At 33.7% G+C, this 17,479-nt stretch overlaps 1 protein-coding gene across 2 annotated transcripts in view; it reads left to right on the forward strand.

Moving 5' to 3' along the window:
- INPP4B (inositol polyphosphate-4-phosphatase, type II, 105kDa) overlaps window positions 1-17,479 on the forward strand; it is a 501,991-nt gene that overhangs the window by 318,973 nt on the left and 165,539 nt on the right. For both annotated transcript variants that reach the window (XM_011970320.1, XM_011970321.1), the window contains 3 exons: window positions 431-561; window positions 930-1,034; window positions 16,575-16,683. In XM_011970320.1, coding sequence (XP_011825710.1) covers window positions 431-561; window positions 930-1,034; window positions 16,575-16,683 — 345 coding nt within the window. The remainder of the gene's footprint in view (window positions 1-430; window positions 562-929; window positions 1,035-16,574; window positions 16,684-17,479) is intronic.

Consider the following 17,479-nt stretch of genomic DNA (forward strand, 5'->3'; position numbering starts at 1 on the left):
TACCTAAGTATCTCATGTTTGCTTCCAACATGGTCAGATATCCCTTCCCACATTCTTTGATTCTGTATCGTTGAAACTTAAAAACTTAGCCATCTTTACATAGAGGTTTTACGATTTGCTTTTTAACTGATGTCTTCCCTATGTATATAAGAATAGGAAGTCTGCCATCTTCATGAAAATTTCATCAGGGAATTTAACATTTCTAATTTTTTGCCCTTTGACATATGTTTTTATTTGTGTGGTCTAAACTATTCATATTTTTTGTGTGCTAAAATAATTTTTAAAAAATATTTAAGCTAATAAGCTCATAGAACTTTCCTGGTAATTATGATGAAATAATTTCTTACTATCTTGACAAGTCTGACTAAGGGTTATGTGTCTATGGGTTTAAGATAAAAGTAAAGTTTTTCCTCTCTTCCACTCTTAACAGAAACCAGGAGATAAAAGAACTTGGTGAGCTTTCTCCACATTGGGACAATCTGCGAAAAAATGTCCTTACTCACTGTGACCAAATGGTGAATATGTACCAAGACATTCTGACAGAACTGAGCAAGGAAACAGGTGTGGAAGCAATAACTCTACTTACTCAAAGTGAATTGCATTTCCTGCTTGTGAAATGAAAAAATAATAATAAACTGATTTTATGTAGATAGGAGAACTGGAGATTTTTTTTAAAACTCTTTTACTTCTAACTTTAACATCTTAAAACAAAGAAAACAATACCCTATTTTACCTTACAGAATTATTACATGAATAATTGAGACAATTTTTTAAAATATTGAATTTCTAAGAAGAAAAGCAACTCATAAATATAGGATATGTTTTTCTTTCTGAAGTTCTTTTAACATTTTTCTGTCAGGTTTATCTTTTAACATGCATATTAATTTATCATTATTTACTAATAATGTTTAATTTCTGCTTTCCATCAGGGTCCTCTTTCAAATCAAGCAGCAGCAAAGGAGAGAAAACATTAGAATTTGTTCCAGTAAATCTACATCTGCAAAGAATGCAGGTACACAGCCCTCACTTGAAAGGTATCATCATAAATTATTCTTTTCAAAATGGCAAATTATGTTACAGTGTGTACGTCTTTGAACAGCTTGAGTATTGGCAGAAGTCAAGTTTAACAATTATATAAAGTTGAAAATGAAACAATTGAACCTCATAATGACCTTAAATCCTGCTAAATCCTCCTAAAGAGACTCTAATATTTTTGTTGCTGTATTTTTGAGAAATATTTTATGATTGTGGCACCTGGATTGAGGTAGAGATGAAAATGCAAAATGAGTAATAGCATCCTTAAGTAGTATTAACGGTGGCTAATAGGGAACACTTGTGCTCACTTGAATTAGGAAAAAAAAAAGAAAGAAAAAACGAAATTTGCTCATATTTTTCCTGTCTTGAGAAACCAAAGCCCCAAAGTCGACTAATACGCCAGGTTTTTTTGACTTACTGGTAACTATCAATAGAAGCCCCCTTTTCTATGGGGAAAAAAGTGAGTATAGTAAGGTAGAAGGTGGTAGAGTATTTAAAAGTAAACAGTTGTAAGAAGTATTTGTCAAAGAGAAATATATAGGTTTTTCTGAACATACCTGAAAATGATCCAGAGTGACCAATATGGTGTCATATTTATTGCCATTATAAATAATCCCTCGCCATTTATCAAAAATATGCTTTCCAATATTTTTTCATCTCCCCTTTTCCTTAACTTATTACTATAGCAATTATGCAAATTCAGGATGACTTTATGCCCTGGTTTGCTGGCAAAAGTCCTAGATTATGTCCCTGTCCCGGCATATGCCTATGACCATTGTTAATGGTACCCTTACTTCCTTTCCTTCTTAAATGTTTCCCTGTTTAAAAGACTAGTGCTGTGGTCATCTTACTAGTACCCATCTTTTAGGGGTCACAAAGTTATCAAATTCTTTAGGATAAGTGCCTAAAAGTGCATACAAACATACTTAGAGAGACATCTAAATTCTCATTCTGACACACTGTTTTGTAGCCCTTGTTACAACATAGTAGTTACAGGTTTAGAAAGGTTAAAACACAAGAGCTGTTGTACACTGTTAGTGAAAATGTAAACTGGTGTAGCCACTATGGTAAAAACAAATATGGAGGTTCCTAAAAAAACTAAAAATAAAGCTACCATAGGGTCCAACATTCACACATCTGGGTGTTTATCCAAAATAATTGAAATGAGAATCTCAAAGAGGTGTTTGCACTCCCACATTCATTGCAGCATTGTTCACAGTAGCCAAGACAGAAAAATGTCCATCAATGGGTGAAAAGATAAATTGTGATATGTACAAAGAATGGAATATTATTCGGCCTTATAGAGAAGAAAATGCTGCCATGGTGAGACAACATGGATGAACCTGGAGGATACTATGCTAAGTGAAATAAGCCAGGATACAGAGGAACAAATATTACATGACACTACTTATATGAGGAATCTAAAATAGTCAAACTCATAGAAGCAGAGAGTATAATGGTGGTTTCCGGAGGCTACGGGGAGGATGAAAAAAGGAGGTATTAGTCAAAGGGTACAAAGTTGCAGTTATGCAAGATGAATAAGTCCTAGAGAGTTATGGTACAGAATAGTGTCTATAGTTCACAGTACTATATTGTATACTTTAAAATTTCTGAGGGGATAGATCTTATGTTAAGTGTTCTTATCAGACACATACACATTAATAATAATAGCAATATTAAAGAGAGAGGAAACTTTTGGAGATGATTGATAGGCTTATGACATAAGTCATGGTAATGGTTTAAAGAGTATGTATTTATGTCCAATGTCATCAAGTTGTATACATATATATCGCTTTTTATATGTCAATCATACCTCAATAGTGTGGTTTTAAAACGTGAAAGTGAGATCTAAGTTCTGCTTTAGAATTGTCTGAAATTTTGTAGTCTGAAAAATTAAACTTTATTGTTTTCTAGTGTTCGCATACCAACCATATATACATCATCAGCTGATTTGCAAGTTTAAGTGTGATTATACTTATTCTGATGTATTATGTTATTATATGTGGTGATCAAGTAGATGAAATTTTAATTTAGGTCTTATTCACCACAGATTATGTCAAATGAAAGAACTGAATAAAAAGAGAGATGGATTGGCCCAAGGCATTTAGAAACTGCTGTGGTCTAAATGTATCCCCGAAAATCATGTGTTAGAAACTTAATGCCCAGTGCAACAATGTTGGGAGGTGAGACCTAAGGGGAGGCATTTGGATCAAGAGAACGCTACACTTATGAGTGAATTAATGCCACGCTAAAAAGAGCTTTCAGGAGCAAGTTTACCCTCTTTAGCTCTTCTGCCTTGTAGATTCACAGAATTTGTTCTCTCTTGCTTTTCCACCTTCTACCATTTAAAAGCACAACAGAAGGCCATCATCAGATATCAGTGCCTTGATCTTAGACTTCCTAACCTCCAGAACTGTTAGAGAATAATTTATATTGTTTAATATAAGTTACTCAGTCCATAATATTATGTTATAGCAGCACAAAATGGAGTAGACAGTAGTTCTTCCTTGATTACTGAGTGTCTGTCAGTAGTTTGAATAGAACAATAGGTAATGATTTTTAAAATAAGCAAAAACAAAGTGTTACAAGTGTTAAAGAAACTAAAATACTTAAGAACTATCTGACAATCAACATAATGTTTTTCTAATAGCCAAAATGAAAAGGCTTTTATGATGTAGTAAAATGTTTATATTATTTTAGAGTGTAACAGCCTTGGGCTTGAATTGTAGCACTACCACTTTTTACATGAGCTGAGTCTGCTATTTAATCTTTCCAAGCAATTTCATTCTCATTCCTGATTGAGTTAGGGTGTGTAAAACACATAGAATGATAAAATAATAGTAGCTTTATTATACATGTGACATTTTGCATCACTGGAACAAAATGGATCTGTTTTATAAGAACTGATGAAATTAGAGAAAATTGATCAATTAAGAACCTATTAAAAATCAACGAAGTCTTGAACTAAGGAAATAGCCAGGTTTAGATTAAAGATGACTTAAAGATGCATTTTGGAGAAACCATCACATGCAAATACTTACTGACTGAGGGAATAAGGCAAGGAAGGAAAAGGATAATTTGCTGTACAGCCGTGGGTAGATGACAGTGTCATCAAACCAGATAGATTTGTTTGGGACCACATACATATGAATTCATTCTTAATTATGTATTCAAATGTTTGTTGATTAACCTTAAAATACTTCCACCAAACAAAGAGAAATTATGATCAAAGTGGCCTTTTACTTCATATTTCTTTCTTGAAAATGCAAGAACCATGTACTATGCTGTTGTCCAAGGTACCATCTGAAAAACAGAGTAAAATAGGATGAGGACAATATGTTTAGTTTCTGAATCTCTGATTTGAAGATTTGAAAGAAACAATCTGGCAACTAAAAGAAAGAAATTTAGAAAAGCAAACAAAAGGTGTGTGTGTGTGTGTGTGTGTGTGTGTGTGTGTGTGTTTGTGTGTGTATACATGCGTGCATTTTCTAACTTGTTTGGTTTGGGATATGTATTAGTTTTCTAGAGCTGTTATAGAATAGCACCAAAAACTGGGTTGCTAAAATAGCCAAACTTATTTTTTCACAATTCTGGGGACTGGAAGTCTGAAATAAAAATGTCATCAGGGCCATGCTTCCCCTTAAACCTATGGAGTATTCCTTCCTCGTCCTTTCCTGGTATGTGCTGGTTTGCTGGTAATCCTTTGCTTGCTGATGTTATATGCCTATATGCCAATCCTCTGTCTTGCTCATGGTGTTCTCCTGCCCTCTCTGTATGTCTGTTTCTGTATCCAAATGTCCCCTTTAAGGACAACAATTATATAGGATAAATGGCTTTATTTCAACTGGATTGTATCTGTAAAGACCTTGTTTCCAAATAAAGTCACATTCTGAGGTATCTTTCTTGGGAGGTACGAGCAAACCCACAAGAGGATTTTGAAAGGAATTTCTTACTTGTAATGACAAATACTAAGGAATACAGAAAAAAAAATTAATGTTACAGATCTAGGATACAACCCAGAAACTAGAAGATTTTTGACAAAGCAGTTAGCAGAAAGACTGGTTCTGGTCTTTGAAGAGCTAAAAAGAAAATATGGGAAAAGGCTAGATGTCCTAAGAGCCACATTAATGGGAAAAGTACAGAATTGTATTGCATATATAACAGCATGCTAAATTATCAAGCTTATGTTTTAAAAATATTTATATAATATTAAAAGTTATTAGTTGAAACTGGAGTTCAGATTAAGTAGCTGCTATGTAGACTAGGTCACCAACTACATGTTATAATACAGGTTGAAAACTCCATTGAAATTTTGGGTCCTTGCCACTTACTACTTTGACTTTAACCATGTTATTTGACCTCTTTGAGTGTCATTTTATTATTTGCAAAATGAAAAGCTTAAAAGTTTTCATGGATGGTAGTGAATCAAATATTCTACTTTCTTTCATAACATGTATTTAACAGATTTTGGATTGCAGTTGAATTTATTTAAGATTTGTGGCTACTGATTTGAATGTTTAGCTGAATTATTATTGCAAGGTAATAATGCAAGTAAGATGGGCTAAGCCTTGGCATTTTACTGGCAAGCTATTTGGATGTGGTCTAATTTTTTTTTTCATTTTTACCATTAGTAAATTGTGTCTTCACATTTGATTAATAAGCCTGCTATATTTGGAGAGGAAGCTTTGCAAACAATAGCTGGCAGAGTCACTAAATACAAGGCTAATATGTAGCTCTTGAAATAAGTAACTGAGCAGAACTAATGTTGTCATGTCTCATACTGACAAATGGAATAACCTGCAGTTAACTTAGGGTGCCCTGAAACTCATTAAGTTAAGTTTTTCATCCTTATTCATCACTTAAACTAAATGCAACAAGTAGAATACTCACCACAATAGATCGTAGCCAGCAGTGACAAGAATGAAACGTAAACCCCAAAATTAAAAACAAAAGATTTTATACTAATATACTTTAATAAATTTTATTTTCATGGCACATCAGTTGTGAATATTATGGAATATAAATTCCTGTAATGTAATATTCTGTTTTATTTTATATGTTATACATATACAATATAAAAGTATAATATTTTGCTTTAAAATGTAATAAATTCGAACTAAAGCAGCTACTTTGTTTCACAGCAGACATAGTTTATGGATCCGTTGTAATCTATAGTACTGAAAGCCTTCTTTATGTAACTCTGCATTATTAATATATTAGCTAACTCTAAGCATGAATGTTTTGTAAATATTAGCTATATAGCTATGGTTTTACTTTGTGAGCCTGGTCCCCTTAGATATAGCTGCTTGAGCGATCGCAGTGCCTGACACAGCATGTGCAAAAAAATAAAAAGAGAGTCTGGTGTGATCACTTCACCCAAGCTAAATCAATGGAGTTTCACTCGTGTATTCTCTTTGGGGATTCAGAGACAATCTGTCCTCACGAATTTAACTCTAATTGTGTTCTAGGGAACCAACAAGAAAGAAAAATCAGACATACAGTAATAAGGCAGACCACAAAAAGAGAGGAAAGGCAGAGATAGTCTCTCATGGCTTTTCAGTTCCTGATTTGAGTCCACAGGGAATGAATGGGCTTGCCCTTAGTTTGCATGAGTGAAATACACCTGTCAAGCACAGCCCCACCCACTCTCATTGTTTTTGTTTGTTGTTTTTCAGATATCTCAAGTGGGATTCTGTAAATTGGTATGAAAAGAAGCTTAATTAAAATATGTTTAAAAAATGATTTTATATCATAAAGCTGCAGTTGAAATCAGGTCGAACAGTAGCTAATATTTACTGTGTTAACTGTGGAGGAGTTAGCTAACCTCTTTGGCCTTTCATTTTATAATCTCTGCAGAGAAGGAAGGAGCAAAAGAGAGGAGCTTCTAGAGCTCTCTGATTTCTGTATCTCAAGAATTTGAGAGTATCACCTCATCAGTGAAGCATAATTACGTTAGATATATTTAATAATGATGTCAAATTGCTTGGACTATTTTGAAACAGATTTCCCTTAAAAATCCCTAAAGGCTTGCAATTCCTGTCAAAGGCATATTACGTGCCATTTTGAAATCGGGGATTATATTTAAATTGTTCCTTGGTATGAGGTCAGCGTGTCTTCATTTTTGACATTAGCACTATTTTATAGTTGTAGAAATTTTAGAAAGATCTTCTGGGAAAAATAGAATTATCATCTCATTTCTATTATTAAATGGCTTTTAAAAGGCTACAAGGCAGCCCTATTATTAAATCTCAAACCAATCCGGTGTCTTTAGCTTTACAAGACTCAACAACTTAAATTCTACTTCTCTATTACTTTTTATCTATTACTTTGGATACTATGCAATTTTCACAAAGCCAAAGACAATTTTTGAGACACTATAAAATGTCCAAAAAGGAAGACACATTTAGAAGAAAAAAAAAAACGTATTTTTTTCTTAAATTTTCTATAAAAAATTCCCACTTAGATTTTTATAACTGTCTCTTGATACCAAAAATTTGAAGACTTATTACACAGCTAAGGGCTATTCAAATCACAAAGATACATAAAGAACAGGATATGGCCATGGTAAAAGCTGTTCAAAAAATCATAAAGAGCAGGGTACAATAAAAAGATTTTTAAAATGATAATACAGATTTTACCAATCAAATTGTTACCTTAGAATTTTAATTTTGTTTTCTTATAGGTATTGTTACTTTAGAATTTTAATTTTGTTTTCTTATAGGTTATTTTTTTCTTGTACATTTTTTCTCTTTGGAGGAAAACAATCAATTGCAGTTAATTTTAAATTTAAAGGAATACAACTGCCGCAGCTAAGAATGAACATGGTACTTTAAGTGTATACCATTCTTCATCCACTGAAGAGACCAGGAAATAAATCACATGGTATACATAGATCAGTCTACTATTTTGTAATAGTTCCAAGTGAAATTCAAGGCTGAAGGGGCAAAGGAGATAAACCTAGCTGTTTCACATTGAGATACTGGTAGCTGATAATTATCAAGTGACAATTGCGAAATATTAAGAAGACTACCTAAGATAATAAATTTGTAATTTTCATGAGAAGTATTGATATTTTAACAATTTGAGTGACCAGTTTTAAATGTGAGGGGAAATATCTCAATTACAGTTAAGGATTACACAACTGTACATAATGTTATTTCAGACCATGTGACAGACCTAACATACCCGTAGCTGGAGAACAAAGCTGTTTCTCTTGGCTTAAATTCATGTCAGTTCTGAGAATAACATTCAGCAGCTACTTTCCAATTGTTTTCTTCAAAGACACTCTTTGGCTATCAAAGTTAAAAGTTTAAAACTTAAAACCAGTTTTTTGAAGACCTGAAGTGTACAAATGCTATTTAAAGCCAAACTCTTTGGACTTCTGTAAAATATTCACACAAAGATTCAAGCTTTTTGAGGAGTGGTTCTGATCAAGATAGGTAGAATCAGAATGCAATAGAGGAAATACAAAGAGAGGGAGGCTTTGTTTGCTTTATAAGTATCTAGACATAAACCATATCTAGTGTCTTTGTGGAGAGGACCTCTTGATATCAATGGAATATCATAGGTTGAAAATGCCTTTCTAGGAGTTAGATAAGGTGCTACACTTCTGCTAGCTGTGAGAGTTTGTCAATTTGAAATTTGTTCTATGAAGTTCAAAACTGAAGAATGTTTGGGGACTTTTCCCCTATTTTTGCTCTCTAGTACTTTCACATTTGAGAACACATTAAGTCTGCTTATTTTTTTCGAATCCTGATTGTTTTGTTGCTTATCAATATGTCTGTCTTAGAATTTATTATCCCCAAACTGCTTTATTTTTAACCTACTTTCATTATGTTAAGTGATAATAAATGATCAATAAAATTATAAAAGTGATAATAAAAGGAATGAGAAATAAAGAATAGAGGAAGATAAGGAAATAAATATGGAAATATGTATACACAATTAGTATAGTACATATGTTTTCTAGTCCTAGCTACTGAAAGGGAAAACAGTGACACCATAGTAGCAGTGAGCATAACTAGTCCTCAGTGCTTGATTTCTAAACACTATTCCCTAATAAAAAGGATCAAGGTTTATTGGAAAGCTGGTTGATTGCAGGGCTGAGTCAGGGAAAATACAAGATGATTCTGGAGCATCTTGTGGCTCTAGAAAGTAGTGACATGCTAAAAAAAAAATGTTTTTAATAGAATAGTTATATATAAAGGGCACAACAGCCAAACTTAAGGAGCTCCCAAAACACAAAGCTGGCACAACTTGAACAGCAGAAAGATATTACTGAGTCATTAACCAAATAAAAAATTCCCATGGGCCTATATTAATATTAATAGACAACAGAATAAGTAAATGAATGGAGGAGAAGAGTCAATCATGCCTTTCAGAAGAATTCTGATTAATAATGTGAGAGGAATGAAACAAAAAATTACTATTCAGATATATCAGTAATAATTTAAGATCCATCAATGAATGCAAAAAATAGTGAGTGAAAGTTTAAGCAGAAAAAGGATATTTGCATAGTCTCCAAGTATGTCCCCCCAGATTTTTACTAACTTTCCAGGGGAGAATTAACTGTCAGTAGTGGCAGGCACCCCAATGCATCAAGGTTAGCCTCAAAGTAGTACAGAAACATACACTGATACGATGCTCTGAGAAGGGCACATCACCTCTGTAGCATTCTGCTCCATATTGCAGAACCTCAGTCTAATGACAAACTGTAAGAGAAACCCAAGCTGAGGAACATTCTACAAAGTAACTGATCAGTACTCTTCAAAAATGTCAAGACTATGAGAGACAGTGAAAGACTTAAGAACTCTCATAGATTGGAGGAGCTTGAGAAGACCTGACAGCTAAATGAAAGACAAGATCCTAGGAGAGAAAACAATGTGTGAGTGGAAAAACCAACCTGAATATATCTCCTTAAAGGAATTCTATATTCCTTCCTGTTTTAGACAGCATATTAAAAGTTAATTCAAATTCCATGGAAATATTGATAGCAATTTAGTTATAAGCTCTTTGATCATTTATAGACTATAATCCAGTATATATATACATATATACACACATATTCCTGAGATCTGTGTGTATATGTGCATCTGTGTGTGTGTGTGCATGTGTAGCCAGATTCTACTGTTTTTATTGACAGAGTATATAAATATTTTATTCATCAGTTAAGAATATTAATTCCCTGTATGATCTAACGACAAACAAGACAAACCGAATTGAGCATCTAAATATTTATATATTTATTTATTTATCGATATTTTTGAACACCTACAGCTTACAATGATTTCCATTTGAAGAAAAAGACATTAAATGCACAATGCCGTATTTTACATTGTGTGAAGCCTAGAGAAGAAAGTAAATTAACTATCAAAATTATTTTATGCAATATGAAAAGTAATACTCTGATAAAGATATGAATTTAGGACTATGATAAGAAAGAGGAAGAAGTAAGTATTTCTAGCTGGATACATTACACAAAGATCTCTGTGTAGGAACTAACTTAGCAACAAGGCCTAAGTATGAAATTTACAAGAATAAAGAACAGAAAAATGAAAGAGAGAAGGGCAGTTTAGGTAATGGGAAGAGCCTTAGGAGAGTGTGAGAATTGGAACAGGATTAAAGAAAAGGCATTTAATTAATTGTGTCATTTACTTTCTATATTCTGACATCTTAAACAGAATATGTAGAATATCTCTCCATGAATTATCTTGAGTTAGGAATATGAATCATAAATATGATAAAAGCCAGATCTACTATTTTCCCTCAGAATATTTACACGTATTTATCTTACAGCCACTTGATGTTTGCCTATATTATGAACTTATAAAATAAAAAAGTGAGAAAGATACTAAAATAAATAGATGAGAAATTGGAAAAGAGTTCACAAACTGTAAGTAATTCAAGGGATTATAAATAAGACATTGACCCTCTGAAGCGAAGGAATCCTGCAGGGAACACAGGGAAGGAAGCCAAAGATGAGAACAAGGAAATGAACAGAGTGATAAGAAAAGGGAATTGTGGACATGTCATAAGATTGTGGAAGGATTTTTTTTTTTTAAGTAAAAATAGGGGAAAAAAGCACGGGAGAAAGCTGGAAAAGAAAAGCTTAAGAAAAAAGAAGTATTTTAAAATGAAAAAAAGAACAAATGAAAACTGTAGCAAAAATAGAAACAATACCTGGATGAGAAAGGTAATTAAGATGAAAATTAATTTTGCTTATAATTTAAGTGTGTACCTAGTTGCTGCTGTAGTAAATCATGCTGAAACCTCTGTATGTTTGATAAATAAGAATTGCATCAATTCTAATACAGAAATTTTTGGTCCTTAATTTTAAATATTCACAGGAAATGAGGGTCACTCTTGAAAATAGTGTGTGTTCCGTAAGTGTTTGTTTAGTGAATAAATAAAGATTAGGATAATATAGGTCAGGTCAGTTTAATCATTTTTTTATTTTTATAAATTACAAGCTTTTGTTTGCCCTCTGAGACCACAATTAACAATAAATGTTTAATCTTCTTTTTGATGTGATCACAAAAACATCTCTATTTTAGAAACAAACATCTAGAATGTTAACACAAATCAAATTTATTGAGCATCCAGTATATGCTCATTGTTGCTGCAGCTAATGGAAGAATCTAAGCGTGACTAAGACATTGAAGGTTGTTTATAGTATAAGTTCTTTTGTTTAGTGAATCAGACTTTGGAAAATATATCAGATCCAAAACTTACTAGCATTAAGACTAGACAAATTATTTAATCTCATGGAGAATCTGTTTTATTATCTATAAAGTTGGGGAAATTATATTTATCTTATAGTATTATTTTGAAAATTAAATGAGTTCCTGAAAATAGAGTACCTCCTAGAGTAAGGGTTCAGGTATGCACTGAGTAAATGCCAGCTGTTGTCATAATTATTCATTCATTTAGGAACTTTTATTGTGCTCTTACTATATTGTCACCATCATTATTATTAACATTGTTATTGTTTATTAAGTATAATTCTTATCCACAAATAACATATATCCAGTGAAGAATATGAGTCTTAAGGCAATTGTAACAATTTTATGACCACATTCATTATTTTATTTGAATATAGAAACTATCATAAGGAATTACATCTTCAAGGTAAAGACAAAGCAATGTGGAAGTATAGATAAAAATTATTATTCTGACTGGAATATTCAGAAAGGCTTCAAAGAGAAGGTGATAATTGAGTTTGATTGCAAAAGAGCAGTGGGATTTCAGTAGCAAAGAAACGGAAGGGAGGTTGGGATGGAAAAATATCCAAGTCAGAGAACACAAAGACGAAGATGTAAAGACTTCAAGAAATGTGGAACTACTGTTGTAACTGGACAACAGACAATCATGCTATAAATGAGGAGTACCTCCCATGTGTCAGGCATTGAGGATATACTCTTAAAAATGACTACAATAATTTTTTCCTTCCCTCCTTCCTTCCTTCCTTCCTTCCTTCCTTCCTTCCTTCCCTCCCTCCCTCCTTCCCTCCCTCCCTCTTTCTTTCCTTCCTTCTTCCTTTCCTTTTCCTTTTCCTTCCCTTTCCCTTTCCCTTTCCCTTTCCTTTCCTTTCTTTCTGATGGAGTTTCAGTCTTATTGCCCAGGCTGCAGTGCAATGGCGTGATCTCGGCTCACTGCAACCTGTGCCTCCCAGGTTCATGTGATTCTCCTGCCTCAGCCTCCCCAGTAGCGGGGATTACAGCTGGCTGCCACCACTCCTGGCTAAATATTTGGATTTTTAGCAGAGACAGGGTTTCACCATGTTGGCCAGCCTGGTCTCAAACTCCTGGCCTCAATTGATCTGCCCTCCCCGGCCTCCCAAAGTGCTGGGATTACAATAATTTTCACTTTCATGGTGCTTATAATACACTAGATGATGTGACCAAGGAAGAATTGGACCCAGGTCATAGATGACCTAAATATGACCTTAAGATGTTTTAATGTTCTACTATGAACATTTATAAGGAGGAATTAAGTATTGAAGGCTGTGTGTCAGATAGAGTAACCGACTGGCCACTCATATAAAAGTGAACTACTGCATTGTGGATGCAGAGAGGCTAACGTTGAGAGACAGTAGTCATCCTGACAAGAAATGAGGAAGGTGAGCACTAAGATAAAGATAAGTAACATGAACAAAGAGAATTAAGATTTTGTAACAGAGTTGTTAGAACTGATGTGATACAATGATGAGGGAAGGAGAGAAATTGAACATGATCTTGAGGACTCTACTCTTGGAGGCTTAAAGGAATGTGTTTTCTGTATTTGTCACAGGGAACCAGGAAGGAAGAGCCAGTTAGGGTCAAGAGTTAGAACATGTTAAGCTGAATAGGTTTTGAAACTCAGACTTGCCCATAAAGCTGTTAGGAATTGCATTATTTTGTTTGGAAGAGGTCAGAACTAGTCAAGAGATTTCATAGTCCTTGGTAAAAATACGGTGTGAAAACCTTAAAAGGGATGAGTTCATAAATAGAAAATAGAATTAAAAGAAAACATCAGAACTTTACAGAACAGCTTGTTCATAACTTTAGGAGTTGTATTATAGATGGTTCTATAGAAACACAAACTCCTTCATTTAGATTTAACAATAAACAATCAGTTCTTTGTTATGAGAGGAGGAGACCATTCAAACACCATGCTGCTTCTTTTCCTGCTATTTCAAAATGTCTTGGTTTCTTCATAGATGTCTAGAATTCTCATGAGCAAGGAGGTGGATGAATAGAGACTGTTTCTGTTCCCAGAGAGTCACTTTGGAGGATGCTGAAATTACGGATGAATTGAAGACACAGATTCACCGTAAAGCTGAAACAGCTAAAGTGTCAGGGCCTGCCACTTGCATAGGCCTCTTACAAGACACTACAAGGAATTATAAACATGCTTGTGGGCAAATGTTTTTGCAAATTTGACAAAAGTTAGTTATTTAAACTTTCATTAATTCAGAGTTCCGTCTCTATTCAGATTTCCCCTCCCTTTTCCTTCCCTTCTTATTGGGTAGTTGTGGAAAGGCTACTGGCAATGTTTTGGGGGAAGTTGAAGTAAGAATACATTTAGTTTAGGTTTAGTGGAATATATGTCTACATTTTTTGTAAAACAGCTTTATTGAAGTAAAATTGACCTACAAAAACCTGCATATATTTTTACAACTTGATGAATTTGGACATAGGCATACCCCCATGAAGCTGTCACCACAATTAGGGTAACAGACAAACCCATCAAGTCTAAAAGGTTTTTTTGTGGCCTTTTTTTTTTTTTTTTTGGTTGTTGTTGTTGTTTTAAGAAGACTTAACATGAGATATGCCTTCTTAATACATGTTTAAGTGAACAATACAGTGTTATTAACTATAGGCACTATGTTTTACAGCATGTCTCTGGAACTTATTTTGCATAACTAAAACTTTATGCCTATTGAATAGCAACTTTGCATTCCCCCTCTCCATTTCCTGACAGTCACCATTATATTCTCTGCTTCTATGAGGTTGACTATTTTGAATACTTCATGTAAGTGGAGTGTTTGTCCTGGAACTGGCTTATTTCATGTAGCATATTGTTCTCCAGGCTCATTCATTTTGTTGCAGATGGCAGAGTTTCCATCTTTTTTAAGGCTGAATAATATTTTTAGTCATTCTGTATATTGTTGGTATTGCTGGTCACCCGGTTTTTGGCAGAAATGCAGCATATTTTGTTGCATTGTCATGATAATTTGTCTTTTTGCATTTTAATTAACATGGGAACTCATTCCATTCAGAAGACTGAGCCCCAGCGTCATTTTTCCTTTCAGACTCAAAACTTTATTTTTATGGGGAAATAGACAAAATTTACTATATCACCTTTAATTGGTGCGATTGTTTCTTATACAGAAAATAATAATCGTAGATAACATTTACTAAATGCTTACCACTTTTAGCTACTTTCAACTACATTTTATAAGTGAGGAAACTGAGACATAGAGAAGTTAAATAAGTGGCAGATCTGGAATCCAAAGCCAGCACTCAGGTTCCCATCGGTAACTTAAACCACCAGGGAACCCGTACTCTCTGTCACTGAGTTCGAAGCCAGAAGTCCCTGAGTGTAAAATCCTTGGGGTTTTAGACAAAGCAGTTAACTTCTAATGATCCTCAGGCTTCTTATCAGGTAAATGGACAAAGCAGTTAGCTTGTAATGGTCCTCAGGATTCTTACCAGATAAATGAAGGTGGACTAGAATATAATGTTGGTAACTTTGGGGTGATCTCATGACCCTTTGAGAAAGCTGTGATCCCTTTCCATGACATAGAACAGACGTAATTATGTAATTAACAAACATTCTTGGACACCTTGAAACCAGTGTCTTAGCCCTAGGTTAAAATCCCCTGAACTAGAAAAAATTTAAATTTTTTACAAATCTAATATTCTGCTATCTTAAGAAGAGCTGACTTCTAGTTTATTAGTGACTTTTTAAACAGGACACAGTTAACTATTAAGTGATTTTCATGATATGCCTTATTGATGGGTTGGTTTGTGTTGTATTCTTTCTTATGATCTTGCATTTTCTGAATGCTGTTTCGCTTGAAGACTTTTTTTATTGAAAGAAAATTTTTAGATGCATCTGGATTGAACTGCTCTGAAGAAGTTATGGTGTTTACCTGAAGCTAATAAAATAATTTATATTTTCCTAGTAAATGAGATCTGAAGAACAACCAAAGTGTCAATAGCAAAATCAATTTGACAAGGATCTACTATGAAATTAGGTTTCTCAAATAAAATGTAGTTTAACAAGAGACCATTCACTCTGTCTTCCTTCTTATGGGGATACTTTGCATTAGAATGTAAAACTGATGGCATGTTTTCAAGTCGTAAACTTAGTATGTATCAAACTTCATGGCTTTCAAGATCAAAGGATTAAGTTTCAATTTAAAAGTATGGATTTTTTTTGTTATAAAAACAAAGTGTCTTACTAGAAAACAGAACAAGAAACATTTTATGTATTCTTTCTATGTCACCTACGGAAATTGCAAAAGCATCCATTTGAAGTTGTGTAAGATTTAGTATACACAATCAGGAAAGTACTCTGTATAGATTTTTTAAAATGCACTAGCACTCTTCTGCCCTTGAGTCAAAATGCCTAATATTTTGGTTTTTTTCTATGTAAAATTTGGTTGAAAGATTGTTCATTATTGTTGAATTTCAACGTGATTGCAAATTAAATGATGCAAAACTCAATAAAGTAAAATACACAAAAGAGCAATTAACATGTTATCTCAGTAAGTATGTAGAATAATGAGAGAACACACTGTTCTACACTGTAGCATAGAATTAAGATGTAGTCATAAATCAGGAAAATATTATATCTTGTTTAGGTGCACAGGTGGCTTTTAGAAAGATTGATTAGCTCCTCTTTCCCCCTTGAGATGTGAGTTCATAGTTATTCCTGCAAAATTAAACAGAGTAATTCCTCATATTTCCTACAGTAGGTATACTTCAATGCAAACAGCATGGCGGAGATAAATGTTTGCAAAGTGTTCATCTCCTTGTCTATTTCTATTCCAGATGCTCTCTACGATGTCATCACTGTGGGAGCCCCAGCTGCCCATTTTCAGGGATTTAAGAATGGTGGTCTTCGGAAACTACTCCATAGATTTGAAACAGAAAGAAGAAAGTAAGTAAAGACAGGAGGAAAGCACAGATTCCATTAATAACATCTCCCCTTTGGGGAAGTCTATATACAAGGTTAGAATAAAGAAGATTGGTCCATCACAATGTATAGTTCTTGACATCTTAACCTATTTAGTAACATAGAGTTGTTAAATATCTCAAAACTACCAGAGAAGAAATTAGATTAAACAAATTGCCTAAGTGTCTTGCTTACTGAGTGGCATTGTGATGACAGAAAATTTTCAGGAAGTCATATGACTAAGGGGTGATATTCTAGTGTCAACTATTGCTTGCTCAAAGGAAGTGTTCAGAGATTTAGCTAGAAATATAGTCTAACTTAACTGTGGAGCCAAAGATACTGAATAGAGAATATGGCTCCTAATTTATGGTTTTTACCCTACTAGTAATTTCCATGCTGACCTCAGGCTCATTTAATTGTGCCACTTGAAAGAGACACAACAATACAGAATTCTATGTTCTGTTCCTTAGGGAAAAGGCATGAGTATTACCACTATTATTTGTAATTTTATTATACTCTTTCCCCAGTTTTTGTTTTTAGATGCTTTTAAATATTGCCTTATCAAGATTTTGCAGCAGTAGTTTATAGTTCTGCCCCATGTCTCATCTGTTGAGCTTATCCTATAATATTCTCTGTCTATGACCACACTCATGTAAAACATAAAGCGCGTTATCCAGGTATGAAGAATAACTACTTTCCTTTTCAAATAGTTACTTGTCTTAAGTTAAGAATCTCAATTTTTTTGGTTTTAGATTCCAAGGGTATGTGTGCAGGGTTCCCC

This window comes from Mandrillus leucophaeus, unplaced genomic scaffold (genome assembly GCF_000951045.1).
Source record: "Mandrillus leucophaeus isolate KB7577 unplaced genomic scaffold, Mleu.le_1.0 Scaffold943, whole genome shotgun sequence".
Taxonomy (NCBI): domain Eukaryota; kingdom Metazoa; phylum Chordata; class Mammalia; order Primates; family Cercopithecidae; genus Mandrillus; species Mandrillus leucophaeus.